This window comes from Hydractinia symbiolongicarpus, chromosome 2 (genome assembly GCF_029227915.1).
Source record: "Hydractinia symbiolongicarpus strain clone_291-10 chromosome 2, HSymV2.1, whole genome shotgun sequence".
In the NCBI taxonomy this organism is placed as follows: Eukaryota; Metazoa; Cnidaria; class Hydrozoa; order Anthoathecata; family Hydractiniidae; genus Hydractinia; species Hydractinia symbiolongicarpus.
Genome location: NC_079876.1, coordinates 4,935,074 through 4,949,516, shown reverse-complemented (window position 1 = coordinate 4,949,516; position 14,443 = coordinate 4,935,074). Strand labels below are relative to the sequence as shown.

At 34.5% G+C, this 14,443-nt stretch overlaps 1 protein-coding gene across 1 annotated transcript; it reads left to right on the top strand.

Moving 5' to 3' along the window:
* Positions 1–2,305: 2,305 nt before the first annotated feature.
* Positions 2,306–7,309, top strand: LOC130628366 (uncharacterized). The gene is made up of 7 exons (XM_057441439.1): positions 2,306–2,948; positions 3,079–3,261; positions 3,354–3,499; positions 3,662–3,833; positions 4,071–4,793; positions 5,218–5,549; positions 5,783–7,309. The coding sequence occupies exons 1-7, from the start codon at positions 2,582–2,584 to the stop codon at positions 6,443–6,445; spliced, it is 2,586 nt and encodes an 861-aa protein (XP_057297422.1). The 5' UTR covers positions 2,306–2,581; the 3' UTR covers positions 6,446–7,309.
* The last annotated feature ends 7,134 nt before the right edge of the window (positions 7,310–14,443 follow it).

The window sequence follows — 14,443 nt, the reverse complement described above, 5'->3', positions numbered from 1 at the left end:
AACGATTGAATGTGGGACTTAATTGAACTAACTTTGGTTTGTGACCTGATCTCGGGCAACTTACGGACAGTCTCCAAAACGTGGTTTTACTAAGCGCACCAACCTGACTGATAATAAAACATCCTGGTTTTTTTTATTCGTTCAGGTGAAGGATCGATTTTTGAAAAAAAGCTGTTTAAAATTTTTTAGTTGTATTTAAGTCGATATAGCCTCGCTTTCGTGATTTTATTCACCTTTTTAATTCGGTAAAACCCATATAAATAAATACGCGATCAACTATAAACGGCTTTTTTTTAAGTCGTCGACATATTATCTGTGGATTAAAAAAATATCCGATGACGCCACATACCCCTAAGTGGTGCGAACTGTAAAACACGACGTTTTCTTTGATTTTTCGTCATTTTCAGTACTTTGACGTCATTTTTACTACGGTGTCGGATTTTTTTCCCGTTATATTAAAAGACGCGCAAAAACTGCGGGAAAAGAAAAACATAAATATGGTAGCTTCAGCGGGAAATTTTTTTTGTGGAATAAAGTAAGAACGAATAACGAATATCATGGCAAACGTTTTTGAATGCGCTTTTATGCGTGCTGAAGTATTGAATGGGATGAAAAATATAAGTCATCATCACTGTGACTTGCGTTTTTCAAATTTTATGGCGATGTTTCCTGATGTATCCATAACGAAAAATCATTTTGACAGAAAGTCCAAGGAACTTACTGCGTTTGTGAGAAAAAAAAAGTGGAACGGTAAAGTAAGGGAAAAATACCTAGATGATTTTTCTCAAGACAATTGGAAGAAACTCAAAGATAATGAGAAGATTAGGCATACTATACATGCATGTCAAGCATGCAGTTTATTAGAAAAAAATAAAAATACATTTCCTGTTTCAACATCACACAGAACAAAAAAAATCAACAATGTTAAAAAACCATTAACAGATATATCAAACACTGTAAATAGTACGAATAATAAAACTCCAACTACAACAAATAATACGTCCACACCTGTAAATGTAACATATAACAACATATCAACGATTACTACTCCAAACAGTATCAACACAACACCAGTTCATCCAATCACCATAAATTTGACAATTCCTCAAACAAAAACTGACATGTCATATATGAAAACAACGGCAGAATCTGTACTTAATAGTATCAACTCAAAATGGGACAGTATATATGACACTCCATTCACAAAGGTTCTCACAAAGGTCAAATCAGCTAATATTGCTCAAGTGAAGTCCAAGTCTGATAAAAAGAAAGAGCTTAGAGAACGGAATAAAATAATAAAAAAATCCTTGGAAAAAAAATGTTTTGGTGAAAATAAAGCAACAGACACAATCTTTGGCATCAGACAATCAAAAGCTTCCTACAAAAAATCAAGATCGATTCAATACTTTGAAAGTAAAGAAAATTCAATTAAAAGAATGATAGGTATAGCTATATATATTTTTTAATTTTAATCTTTCACCTGTACTGTATCTCCATTCACCTACAGGCACTGGTTTTTCTTGAATGGTATTATTTTATTGTTGCATTTTTTGAATATAAATTTATAAATAATTATATACACGCATATATATATATATAAACAAATATTAAAATGAAAAAATAAGCAATCAACATATATCATGATGAAGTATATAACCCCACGAAATTAACACGCAGAAATAATTAAAACTATGTTATGAAAATAAGTTGCTGTGTGAATAAATGCAAAAAAAATAGCAAAAATAAATAAAACCTTAGGTTCGTAGAATTCAGTCTCGCAAATCATTATTGACTAAACTAAAAACTGTAAAAATTATTTTAAACAAAATATATTAAGGAGTTGTTTCTAACCATAGGGCGGACAAAATTACAACAAAATCAAGACGTAGATGACACACCAATCAAGAAAAAACGACATAGTCCAGATCCAAACAAATTAAATTTCGATCGTCATGCTCTACTTGAAGAAGTGTTAGGAATGGATGTTGGTAGTAAGGTATATCTTCATGTATCTGTTAACATTTGTGTTGAACACATTGCCATTTATATCATTGTCCAATTTTGAACAAAAAAATAACTTGTGTGACACATCGATTTATTTCCTCTTGCAGATAAATTACTCTGACTTGGCCCGAAAATATCATATACCTGGAACTACTGGAAATACAGTTGTTAAGGAATTTCTCGAAGATAACGGTGTTGATTTATCAAAATTTGCAAACAATTTTGTTAACCCATGCAAATATCGTCGAAAATATGAAAAGTTTCCAGGTGAGTACCTAAAAAAAAGAAGAATTGATATATAATGTACGATTCCAACATTGTGTCTTGTCATCAAATCTGTATAATTTATAGCAAAAGATTCTTAAATTCTTTCAAGTGTTACAGTAGATTTCTGTGTGTAGAACAATGTTTACCTAAAACACATTGCATCTTCACAATACTTTTAGAAATATGTATTATACAAAAAGAGGATGTATATATCGTAGCGTTTGTACAATCAACTTAACATTCCTTGTTCAGAAAGAGAGATATTGAGAACATTTCATTTTTTACAGATGGAAGTGGAGTGTCGGTTCCTATGCCCCCTACATTTGAAAAAATAAAAGAGGAGATACTGAAGAAGATTGAATCTGGAGATATTCTATTAGGATCTTTGGTTGAGCCAAAAAAATATAAAAAAGCTGTGATAAAGAATGGAGTGATTTTCAATGAAGAATTCACAGTATCTGGTCGTTGTATACCACTGAGTGACATTCGCAGAAAGATTTTTGAAGAACATCAAAGTTTGGGGATTATGAGAAATCCAAAAGGTGCTTTGACAAGATACTTCATACTATGGTCTGATCATGCATCACTTTTGAGTGCTGGCCATTTACTATTGACTGTCAAAGTTGTTTACGATGACAAGTTATTTTATACAGATGAGGAAATGTATGCAAAAACAGGTATGTCATTTAGAAGTATTGTTATTGATCACCAAAATTCTAGATATCTAAAATCAAAAATATTTACTTTTTTTACTTTGATAGTAGACATTAAATGCCACTTAATAATGTTCGCTAAATTAAATTTTAGGAATTTGTCATGATGTTCAAGAACTTGTGGAGCGTCCATCCGTTTATATTATTGGTTTTGCCCAGGATAGCATTGCAGAGAAGCTTTCATATGTCGAAACCAGACTTAATGACATTAGAAAATTGTCTGACCCATTAATTGTCAATGATAAGAAAGTGGTTGATGTGATAAGGTTTTTTCATGGTATGTTGATGGAATTCAATTCACACAAGTTTAATCTGCATAATGCAACAATTTATTTAAAAAAGGATAACAGGAATTCATTTATATTTTAGGTGACCATCCTGAAATACAATACGAGAGTGGTAACTCTCATGGTGGAAACTTTCCCTGTCTTTGTGGATGCAAAAAATCAAGATTTACAGATATAGCCCATGTCTACAGTAACAAAATAGTGTCCTTGGAACAAAGAAGGAAGAAGGTACATAAATTTCAAAATAAGTTGTTCGTTATTTGTAATTTTGACAAAAAGTATAGAAAATTATTTATTCCAGGTAAATGAAACAAAATATGAATGACAAATTTATAGATTTCTATTACATAACATTAACTATTTTTAACTAACTATTTTTGATTATTTTAGGTAATATCAGGCCCAGCAGGACAACAACAAAAAGCTGTGTCTCCATTTCAACAACTCAATGTGGAGAAACTGGGTCTTGAAGTAAATTACAGAAACCTTGACCGTGACTTACCAGTTCATCAAAAGTTGCACAAAAAGGACCTTGAACAGCTACTAAAAAATCATTTGACAGGTTAGGGCTATTTTATTTTTGATAAACTAAAATAACTTTTGCAAATTTTGGCCTTTTTCGCAAAAGTTTTATATAAGTTGATGTTAGTTGATATTTGTCTGAAAATTTTTCTACAAATAAAGCAAAAGAAAATCAGATATGTTGAGGAAAATTGAAAAGCATAAAAACAATTCTGATTTTATTTTCAAAATTACACTCATTAAAATTTATAAATTCAGTCAACAATTTTTTTTAAAGGAATTATCCGTGTTCCAGCTCTTTGCTTTGGAAATGAACATAGTACAATGGAGTCCTTGAATCTTGCTAATTATGAAGTGATGCCGATTGAACCACTGCATGATTGTAAAGGACATATCAAGAATTTGTGGGATGTTTTGCATGAAGTGTTGACACCTCAAGAGAATAAAATTTTTCAACAGTCCCTAGATGCCACATATGGTTCGAAGGACAAGGTGAGAGGATCTGACTATCGGCTGTCATCAATAGTTGTTTACCAATCAATGCAAAGCACTTGCAGAAAGGAAATCAAAGAGTTGTTGTACACATTGATGGAGCTAGTTCGGTTATCATATCTTAAATCCCAAAAAAGGTCCCCACGAATTATTCTACGATTACATAATATTAGTTTCCAGCATGCCATGTTGTGCCAAGATCTGTTTGGGCATAATTTAAAGTCAATGTCTACACAAAAGCTTTATGGCATTTATTATCATGGCTTGACAACACATTTAGCAGAAGTATCGAGAATTATCTCACCAAGCTCCTTACACACAGAGAATGAAGAACAGCTATTCAGCAAAATTAATCAAATAAGTTTGAGAACATCAGCCAGATCCTTAGAATCCATACGTGATAATAGCATCATCCGTATTCAAGCTGAACAGAAATTTATTGCCAAAGAATGTTCTAGAAAATCAACTAACACATCTAAAATATCGAAATTTTCAGAGAGTGTACTTGGTAAGTCTAAAATATCTGTTTCTACTGGCTTTCTAATTCATGTTGGCATTCAGAAATTGCTGAGACGAATGTCCACATGAAAACAAAAGTTTTCAATTCACATTGGCAAATATTTAACTGTTATTTGTGTACTGCAGCATTTGGCCGCAAAACAAATATAAATTGCAAATGTCGAACACGAGTTTGCCAACGCAAAACAGGAAAATGTCATTTTACGTAGGCAATGTTCTGTCGTCATGGAATAAACTGAAACAGAAAGGCTGTTCTATGTGATAATTAAATATATTTTGAAGTGCTTGACTTAATAAAAAGTCTGGTTTGATATTCAAACATTAATCTTTCTAATTTTGTTTAAAATTTTAACATGTGATAAAAAGTGTATGATTGTCATTTTGTTTCGAAATAAACTTTTTTGAATTTTCAGATGAGAAAAGAAGTTGTTTTAACATTAACTTACCTCTACGGAAATATCAGGCACACTTGGAAAGAATTGCAGATTTTTTGCTCTATGGTAATGGTGTTTGGTGGCATAGAGAAAATGATATTATCATATTTCATGATGGAAAAGAGGATGATGATTTCAGAGTTGAAGGGCCTTTGATGACAAATTTCAAACAAGACAACCTGCAATCAGTAGCAAAAGATGTAGAAGCTTGTTGGAAGAAATGCGTTGATCGTGGTATTGAATTGCCAATCACAAAGATAAATACTTTCGACGAAAATGGAGATTTAATAGAATGCAAGGCACTTGAAGAAGTAAGTAATACGTCATTCTTGGCTTACTGTCTGTAGGATGGGTATATTAATAGCCCCCAACTCAAATTCCTCTGTATCAAGTCTATCTCTACACTTTCTTACCCAATTATCCTCCTTCATTCTTGCAAGTGTCCTAACCAACTTAATCTACTTATATCTGGACAACATCTATCTTTAATTCTACAGATACCTAGCCTGCTTCTTAGCTCATATGAACTCTTTCTTACTCTCAGACTGGCGTTACAAATCCAAAAGCAAACATAACAAGTAATATCAAACTGATGGCTGATGATGATAATGCAGAATATGATAATGCGTATATATCACATGATAATAATGAAGAGATAGAAATGGAGATAGATATCACATTAGAACAGCAACCTTCCTTATTGGATTTAGAAGTTGACCAAGCTGTTCATTTTAAGAAAGAAACATCAAACACAATTACATTGGAACAACAACCTTGCATAGCTGACTCAGTTACTAATCCTAAAAAAACTGCAGAAAATAGTAAGTTGGAAAAGATCTGTAGAGACAGACAGACGAAAGCTGACCAAAACCCAATTCTTGAATCAGGTGTATGCAAGAACATAATGTATGTTCTTGGCTATTCAGATAAATTGAAGGACTTCGACCGTCATCATATGTCATATAAGCTGACTAAAAGTGAACATTCAAGAAAAAAATGTAGAGCATTTATCATTCATTTTCGTGAAAAAGTGATGGCTGTTCAGCATGAAGCAGAAAAAGCTACGAAAGATTGGGAAAAAGACTTCATAGCAAAAAATTTTAAGATGCCGAATACAGAAGAGCTTAAATCAAATAAAATTTACATGGAGAAATATAAATTAAATTACCACGCCAAAAAAATTCTTGAACAATGGACAAATATTTAGTTTTTCAGCAAAAGGATCAATATGCGCTTTTAAATTTTAAGAAGCATATTTTTCAACAAATTAGCCAGAGCTAGCTAAAATAAAAACATTTGATATATATATATATACAAAACTTTTTTTCTGATACGTTTCGTATGGGAAATGTATTTTTATATTATTGTGGATCATCATTTTGCACAAACGAAAAAACAAGAACAACACGAGAAGGAAATTAATACCTTTAAAAAGATATCAAAGTATTTGTTGTTGCTTTGACGGGCTTAATACGCAATAATCTTGTATTGTGCAAAACTTAGAAGAAATAGCTAGCTAGCTAACAGTCTTAAAAAGGTCCATTTTTACAATCCATTATGTGGGTTATATATCTGCACCCTAAATCAAGAGAATACTAGCTAAACTGCTTTTCTAATTAAGCTACTCTTTCGTACAGAGGTAGGATTTGCACCCACAACTATTTAGCTAAGTAATCTGCAGTGATCTAAGAACTACATAAACAGTTTAATTTCTTGACTAACTGTTTTTATATTGTATATATCTATCTATGTATATATCTATGTATATAACAGCCAGAAAGGCTATGTATAGCTCTGACAGTTACAAAGTTTAGGTAAACACTTCCAGAAATATATAGCTAGCTTTTGCTATAGCTACTATATATATAATTTTGACAGGTAGCTATAGGCAAATAGAATATAGAAAATTTCAAATATATAGAATAAATAATATTACAAACCTTGTTTTTACTGCGTGATCACAAATACCTTAACAGCCAAATGTATGGTACAACCAACCATTTCTGTCAACACAAAAACACAAAAATGGCGGCACCTTCTTGTCTTCTTCACAAACTTGAAACGACAAAAAGCACGTCAGATAGCAAAACGCGGTAGACGATTATGATAAAACGCGGTATACCCGTGTTTTACCCGAAATAATTGGAGACTGTCCGTAAGTTGCCCGAGATGAATGTGATAAGTGAGAGAATTGGACTCCAAGAAATAACATTCTTCTTAATATGAAATGATTGCTGAAACTCAGCGATTACACTGGGCGCTGTGGTAGCGCCTCAATTAAAAATTAAGATGAAAAGTCATTTCTTACTTTGGGACCAATCCTAGCCGTTATCGCGCGCTGAAGAAATAGCGACAGTTTCAAAAACTACATTTCATTGACTTTCTAACGGTGTCAGTCCGTTTCAGTTACAACGGTTTGGTCACATATTCGTACCAACATGTATTTAGCGATATTTATCTGATATTACTAGGTTGTATGGCTTTTAACAGTGAAACGATTGACTGTAGCACATAATTGAACTGATTTTGGACCGTGACCTTATAAATGTTATAAGTGAGACAATTGGACTCCAAGAAATAACATTCTTCTTAATTTGACGTGATTGCGGGAACTCAGCGATTACACTGGGCGATGTGGTAGCGCTTTATTTAAAAATTTAGATAAATAAGTCGTTCTTTTCTGTGGGACCAATCCTCTCTGTTATCGCGCGCTGAAGAAATAGCGACAGTTTCAAAAACTACACTTCATTGACTTTCTAACGGTGCCAATTCGTTTGAGTTACAACGGTTGGGTCACGTATTCGTACCAACATGTATTTAGCGATATTCTTCTGATATTACCAGGTTGTATGGCTTTTAACAGTGAAACGATTGACTGTGGGATTTAATTGAACTGATTATGGACTTTGACCTTATAAATGTGATAGTGAGACAATTGGACTCCAAGAAATAACATTCTTCTTAAAATGAAATGATTTCTGAAACTCAGCGATTACAGTAGGCGCTGTGGTAGCGCTTCAATTAAAAATTAAGATAAAAAGTCATTTTTTAATGTGGGACCAATCCAAGCCGTTATCGTGCGCTGAAGAAATAGCGACAGTTTCAAAAACTACATTTCATTGACTTTCTAACGGTGTCAGTTCGTTTGCGTTTCAACGGTTGGGTCACATATTCGTACCAACATGTGTTTAGCGATATTGTTCTGATATTACTAGGTTGTATGGCTTTTAACAGTGAAACGATTGACTGTGGGACTTAATTGAACTAACTTTGGACTTTAACCTGATAAATGTGATAAATGAGACAATTGGACTCCAAGAAATAACATTCTTCCTAATTTGAAGTGATTGCCGGAACTCAGCGATTACACTGGGCGTTGTGGTAGCACTTTATTTAAAAATTTAGATAAATAAGTCGTTCTTTTCTGTGGGACCAATCCTATCCGTTATCGGGCGCTGAAGAAATAGAGACAGTTTTAAAAATTACATTTCATTGACGTTCTAACGGTGTCAATCCGTTTGAGTTACAACGGTTGGGTCACATATTCGCACCAACATGTATTTAGCGATATTTTTCTGATATTACTAGGTTGTATGACTTTTAACAGTGAAACGATTGACTGTGGGACTTAATTGAACAAACTTTGGACCGTGACCTGATCAATGTGATAAATGACACAAATGGACTCCAAGAAATAACATTCTTCTTAGTTTGACGTGATTGCCGGAACTCAGCGATTACACTGGGCGCTGTGGTAGCACTTCATTTAAAAAATTAGATAAATAAGTCAAATTTTACTGTGGGACCAATCCTAGCCGTTATCGCGCGCTGAAGAAGTAGCTACAGCTTCAAAAACTACATTTCATTGACTTTTTAACGGTGTCAGTCCGTTTGAGTTTCAACGGTTGGGTCACATTTTCGTACCAACATGTATTTAGCGATATTTATCTAATATTACTAGGTTGCATCGCCTTTAACAGTGAAACGATTGACTGTGGGACTTAATTGAACTAACTTTGGACCGTGACCTGATCAATGTGATAAATGACACAAATGGACTCCAAGAAAAAACATTCTTCTTAATTTGACGTGATTGCCGGAGCTCAGCGATTACACTAGGCGTTGTGGTAGCACCTTATTTAAAAATTTAGATAAATAAGTCGTTTTTTACTGTGGGACCAATCCAATCCGATATCGCGCGCTGAAGAAATAGCGACAGTTTCAAAAACTACATTTCATTGACTTTCTAACGGTGTCAGTTCGTTTGAGTTTCAACGGTTGGGTCACATATTCGTACCAACATGTATTTAGCGATATTTATCTGATATTACTAGATTGCATCGCTTTTAACAGTGAAACGATTGACTCTGGGATTTAATTGAACTAACTTTGGACTGTGACCTGATCAATGTGATAGATGACACAAATGGACTCCAAGTAAAAACATTTTCTTAATTTGAAGTGATTACCGCAAATCAGCGATTACACTGGGCGCTGTGGTAGCGCTTCATTTAAAAATTTAGATAAATAAGTCGTTCTTTTCTGTGGGACCAATCCTATCCGTTATCGCGCGCTGAAGAAATAGCGACAGTTTTAAAAACTACATTTCATTGACTTTCTAACGGTGTTAATCCGTTTGAGTTACAACGGTTGGGTCACATATTCGTACCAACATGTATTTAGCGATATTTTTCTGATATTACTAGGTTGTATGACTTTTAACAGTGAAACGATTGACTGTGGGACTTAATTGAACAAACTTTCGACCGTAACCTGATCAATGTGATAAATGACCCAAATGGACTCCAAGAAAAAACATTTTCTTAATTTGAAGTGATTACCGCAAATCAGCGATTACACTGGGCGCTGTGGTAGCGCTTCATTTAAAAATTTAGATAAATAAATCGTTCTTTTCTGTGGGACCAATCCTATCCCTTATCGCGCGCTGAAGAAATAGCGACAGTTTCAAAAACTACATTTCATTGACTTTCTAACAGTATCAATCCGTTTGAGTTACAACGGTTGAGTCACAAATTCGTACCAACATGTATTTAGCGATATTTTTCTGATATTACTAGGTTGTGTGGCTTTTAACAGTGAAACGATTGACTGTGGCACATAATTGAACTGATTTTGGACCGTGACGTTATAAATGTTATAGGTGAGACAATTGGACTCCAAGAAATAACATTCTTCTTAATTTGACGTGATTGCCGGAACTCAGCGATTACACTGGGCGATGTTGTAGCGCTTCATTTAAAAAATTAGATAAATAAGTCAAATTTTCTGTGGGACCAATCCTAGCCCTTATCGCGCGCTGAAGAAATAACTACAGCTTCAAAAACTACATTTCATTGACTTTTTAACGGTGTCAGTCCGTTTGAGTTTCAACGGTTGGGTCACATTTTCGTACCAACATGTATTTAGTGATATTCTTTTGATGTTACTAGGTTGTATGGCTTTTAACAGTGAAACGATTGACTGTGGGATTTAATTGAACTGATTATGGACTTTGACCTTATAAATGTGATAGTGAGACAATTGGACTCCAAGAAATAACATTCTTCTTAATATGAAATGATTCCTGAAAGTCAGCGATTACACTGGGCGCTGTGGTAGCGCTTCAATTAAAAATTAAGATAAAAAGTCATTTTTTACTGTGGGACCAATCTTATCCCTTATCGCGCGCTGAAGAAATAGCGACAGTTTCAAAAACTACATTTCATTGACTTTCTAACGGTGTCAGTCCGTTTCAGTTACAACGGTTTGGTCACATATTCGTACCAACATGTATTTAGCGATATTTATCTGATATTACTAGGTTGTATGGCTTTTAACAGTGAAACGATTGACTGTAGCACATATTTGAACTGATTTTGGACCGTGACCTTATAAATGTTATAAGTGAGACAATTGGATCCAAGAAATAACATTCTTCTTAATTTGACGTGATTGCGGGAACTCAGCGATTACACTGGGCGATGTTGTAGCGCTTCATTTAAAAAATTAGATAAATAAGTCAAATTTTCTGTGGGACCAATCCTAGCCCTTATCGCGCTCTGAAGAAATAGCTACAGCTTAAGAAACTACATTTCATTGACTTTTTAACGGTGTCAGTCCGTTTGAGTTTCAACGGTTGGGTCGCATTTTCGTACCAACATGTATTTAGCGATATTTATCTGATATTGCTAGGTTGCATCGCTTTTAACAGTGAAACGATTGACTGTGGGACTTAATTGAACTAACTTTGGACCGTGACCTGATCAATGTGATAAATGACACAAATGGACTCTAAGAAAAAACATTCTTCTTAATTTGACGTGATTGCCGGAACTCAGCGATTACACTGGGCGATGTTGTAGCGCTTCATTTAAAAAATTAGATAAATAAGTCGTTCTTTTCTGTGGGACCAATCCTCTCTGTTATCGCGCGCTGAAGAAATAGCGACAGTTTCAAAAACTACACTTCATTAACTTTCTAACGGTGCCAATTCGTTTGAGTTACAACGGTTGGGTCACGTATTCGTACCAACATGTATTTAGCGATATTCTTCTGATATTACTAGGTTGTATGGCTTTTAACAGTGAAACGATTGACTGTGGGATTTAATTGAACTGATTATGGACTTTGACCTTATAAATGTGATAGTGACACAATTGGACTCCAAGAAATAACATTCTTCTTAATTTGAAGTGATTACCGCAAATCAGCGATTTCACTGGGCGCTGTGGTAGCGCTTCATTTAAAAATTTAGATAAATAAGTCGTTCTTTTCTGTGGGACCAATCCTATCCGTTATCGCGCGCTGAAGAAATAGCGACAGTTTTAAAAACTACATTTCATTGACTTTCTAACGGTGTTAATCCGTTTGAGTTACAACGGTTGGGTCACATATTCGTACCAACATGTATTTAGCGATATTTTTCTGATATTACTAGGTTGTATGACTTTTAACAGTGAAACGATTGACTGTGGGACTTAATTGAACAAACTTTCGACCGTAACCTGATCAATGTGATAAATGACCCAAATGGACTCCAAGAAAAAACATTTTCTTAATTTGAAGTGATTACCGCAAATCAGCGATTACACTGGGCGCTGTGGTAGCGCTTCATTTAAAAATTTAGATAAATAAATCGTTCTTTTCTGTGGGACCAATCCTATCCCTTATCGCGCGCTGAAGAAATAGCGACAGTTTCAAAAACTACATTTCATTGACTTTCTAACAGTATCAATCCGTTTGAGTTACAACGGTTGAGTCACAAATTCGTACCAACATGTATTTAGCGATATTTTTCTGATATTACTAGGTTGTGTGGCTTTTAACAGTGAAACGATTGACTGTGGCACATAATTGAACTGATTTTGGACCGTGACGTTATAAATGTTATAGGTGAGACAATTGGACTCCAAGAAATAACATTCTTCTTAATTTGACGTGATTGCCGGAACTCAGCGATTACACTGGGCGATGTTGTAGCGCTTCATTCAAAAAATTAGATAAATAAGTCAAATTTTCTGTGGGACCAATCCTAGCCCTTATCGCGCGCTGAAGAAATAACTACAGCTTCAAAAACTATATTTCATTGACTTTTTAACGGTGTCAGTCCGTTTGAGTTTCAACGGTTGGGTCACATTTTCGTACCAACATGTATTTAGTGATATTCTTTTGATGTTACTAGGTTGTATGGCTTTTAACAGTGAAACGATTGACTGTGGGATTTAATTGAACTGATTATGGACTTTGACCTTATAAATGTGATAGTGAGACAATTGGACTCCAAGAAATAACATTCTTCTTAATATGAAATGATTCCTGAAAGTCAGCGATTACACTGGGCGCTGTGGTAGCGCTTCAATTAAAAATTAAGATAAAAAGTCATTTTTTACTGTGGGACCAATCTTATCCCTTATCGCGCGCTGAAGAAATAGCGACAGTTTCAAAAACTACATTTCATTGACTTTCTAACGGTGTCAGTCCGTTTCAGTTACAACGGTTTGGTCACATATTCGTACCAACATGTATTTAGCGATATTTATCTGATATTACTAGGTTGTATGGCTTTTAACAGTGAAACGATTGACTGTAGCACATAATTGAACTGATTTTGGACCGTGACCTTATAAATGTTATAAGTGAGACAATTGGACTCCAAGAAATAACATTCTTCTTAATTTGACGTGATTGCGGGAACTCAGCGATTACACTGGGCGATGTTGTAGCGCTTCATTTAAAAAATTAGATAAATAAGTCAAATTTTCTGTGGGACCAATCCTAGCCCTTATCGCGCGCTGAAGAAATAGCTACAGCTTAAGAAACTACATTTCATTCACTTTTTAACGGTGTCAGTCCGTTTGAGTTTCAACGGTTGGGTCGCATTTTCGTACCAACATGTATTTAGCGATATTTATCTGATATTGCTAGGTTGCATCGCTTTTAACAGTGAAACGATTGACTGTGGGACTTAATTGAACTAACTTTGGACCGTGACCTGATCAATGTGATAAATGACACAAATGGACTCTAAGAAAACACATTCTTCTTAATTTGACGTGATTGCCGGAAATCAGCTATTACACTGGGCCTTGTGGTAGCGCATTATTTAAAAATTTAGATAAATAAGTCGTTCTTTTCTGTGGGACCAATCCTCTCTGTTATCGCGCGCTGAAGAAATAGCGACAGTTTCAAAAACTACACTTCATTGACTTTCTAACGGTGCCAATTCGTTTGAGTTACAACGGTTGGGTCACGTATTCGTACCAACATGTATTTAGCGATATTCTTCTGATATTACTAGGTTGTATGGCTTTTAACAGTGAAACGATTGACTGTGGGATTTAATTGAACTGATTATGGACTTTGACCTTATAAATGTGATAGTGACACAATTGGACTCCAAGAAATAACATTCTTCTTAAAATGAAATGATTTCTGAAACTCAGCGATTACAGTAGGCGCTGTGGTAGCGCTTCAATTAAAAATTAAGATAAAAAGTCATTTTTTAATGTGGGACCAATCCAAGCCGTTATCGTGCGCTGAAGAAATAGCGACAGTTTCAAAAACTACATTTCATTGACTTTCTAACGGTGTCAGTTCGTTTGCGTTTCAACGGTTGGGTCACATATTCGTACCAACATGTGTTTAGCGATATTGTTCTGATATTACTAGGTTGTATGGCTTTTAACAGTGAAACGATTGACTGTGG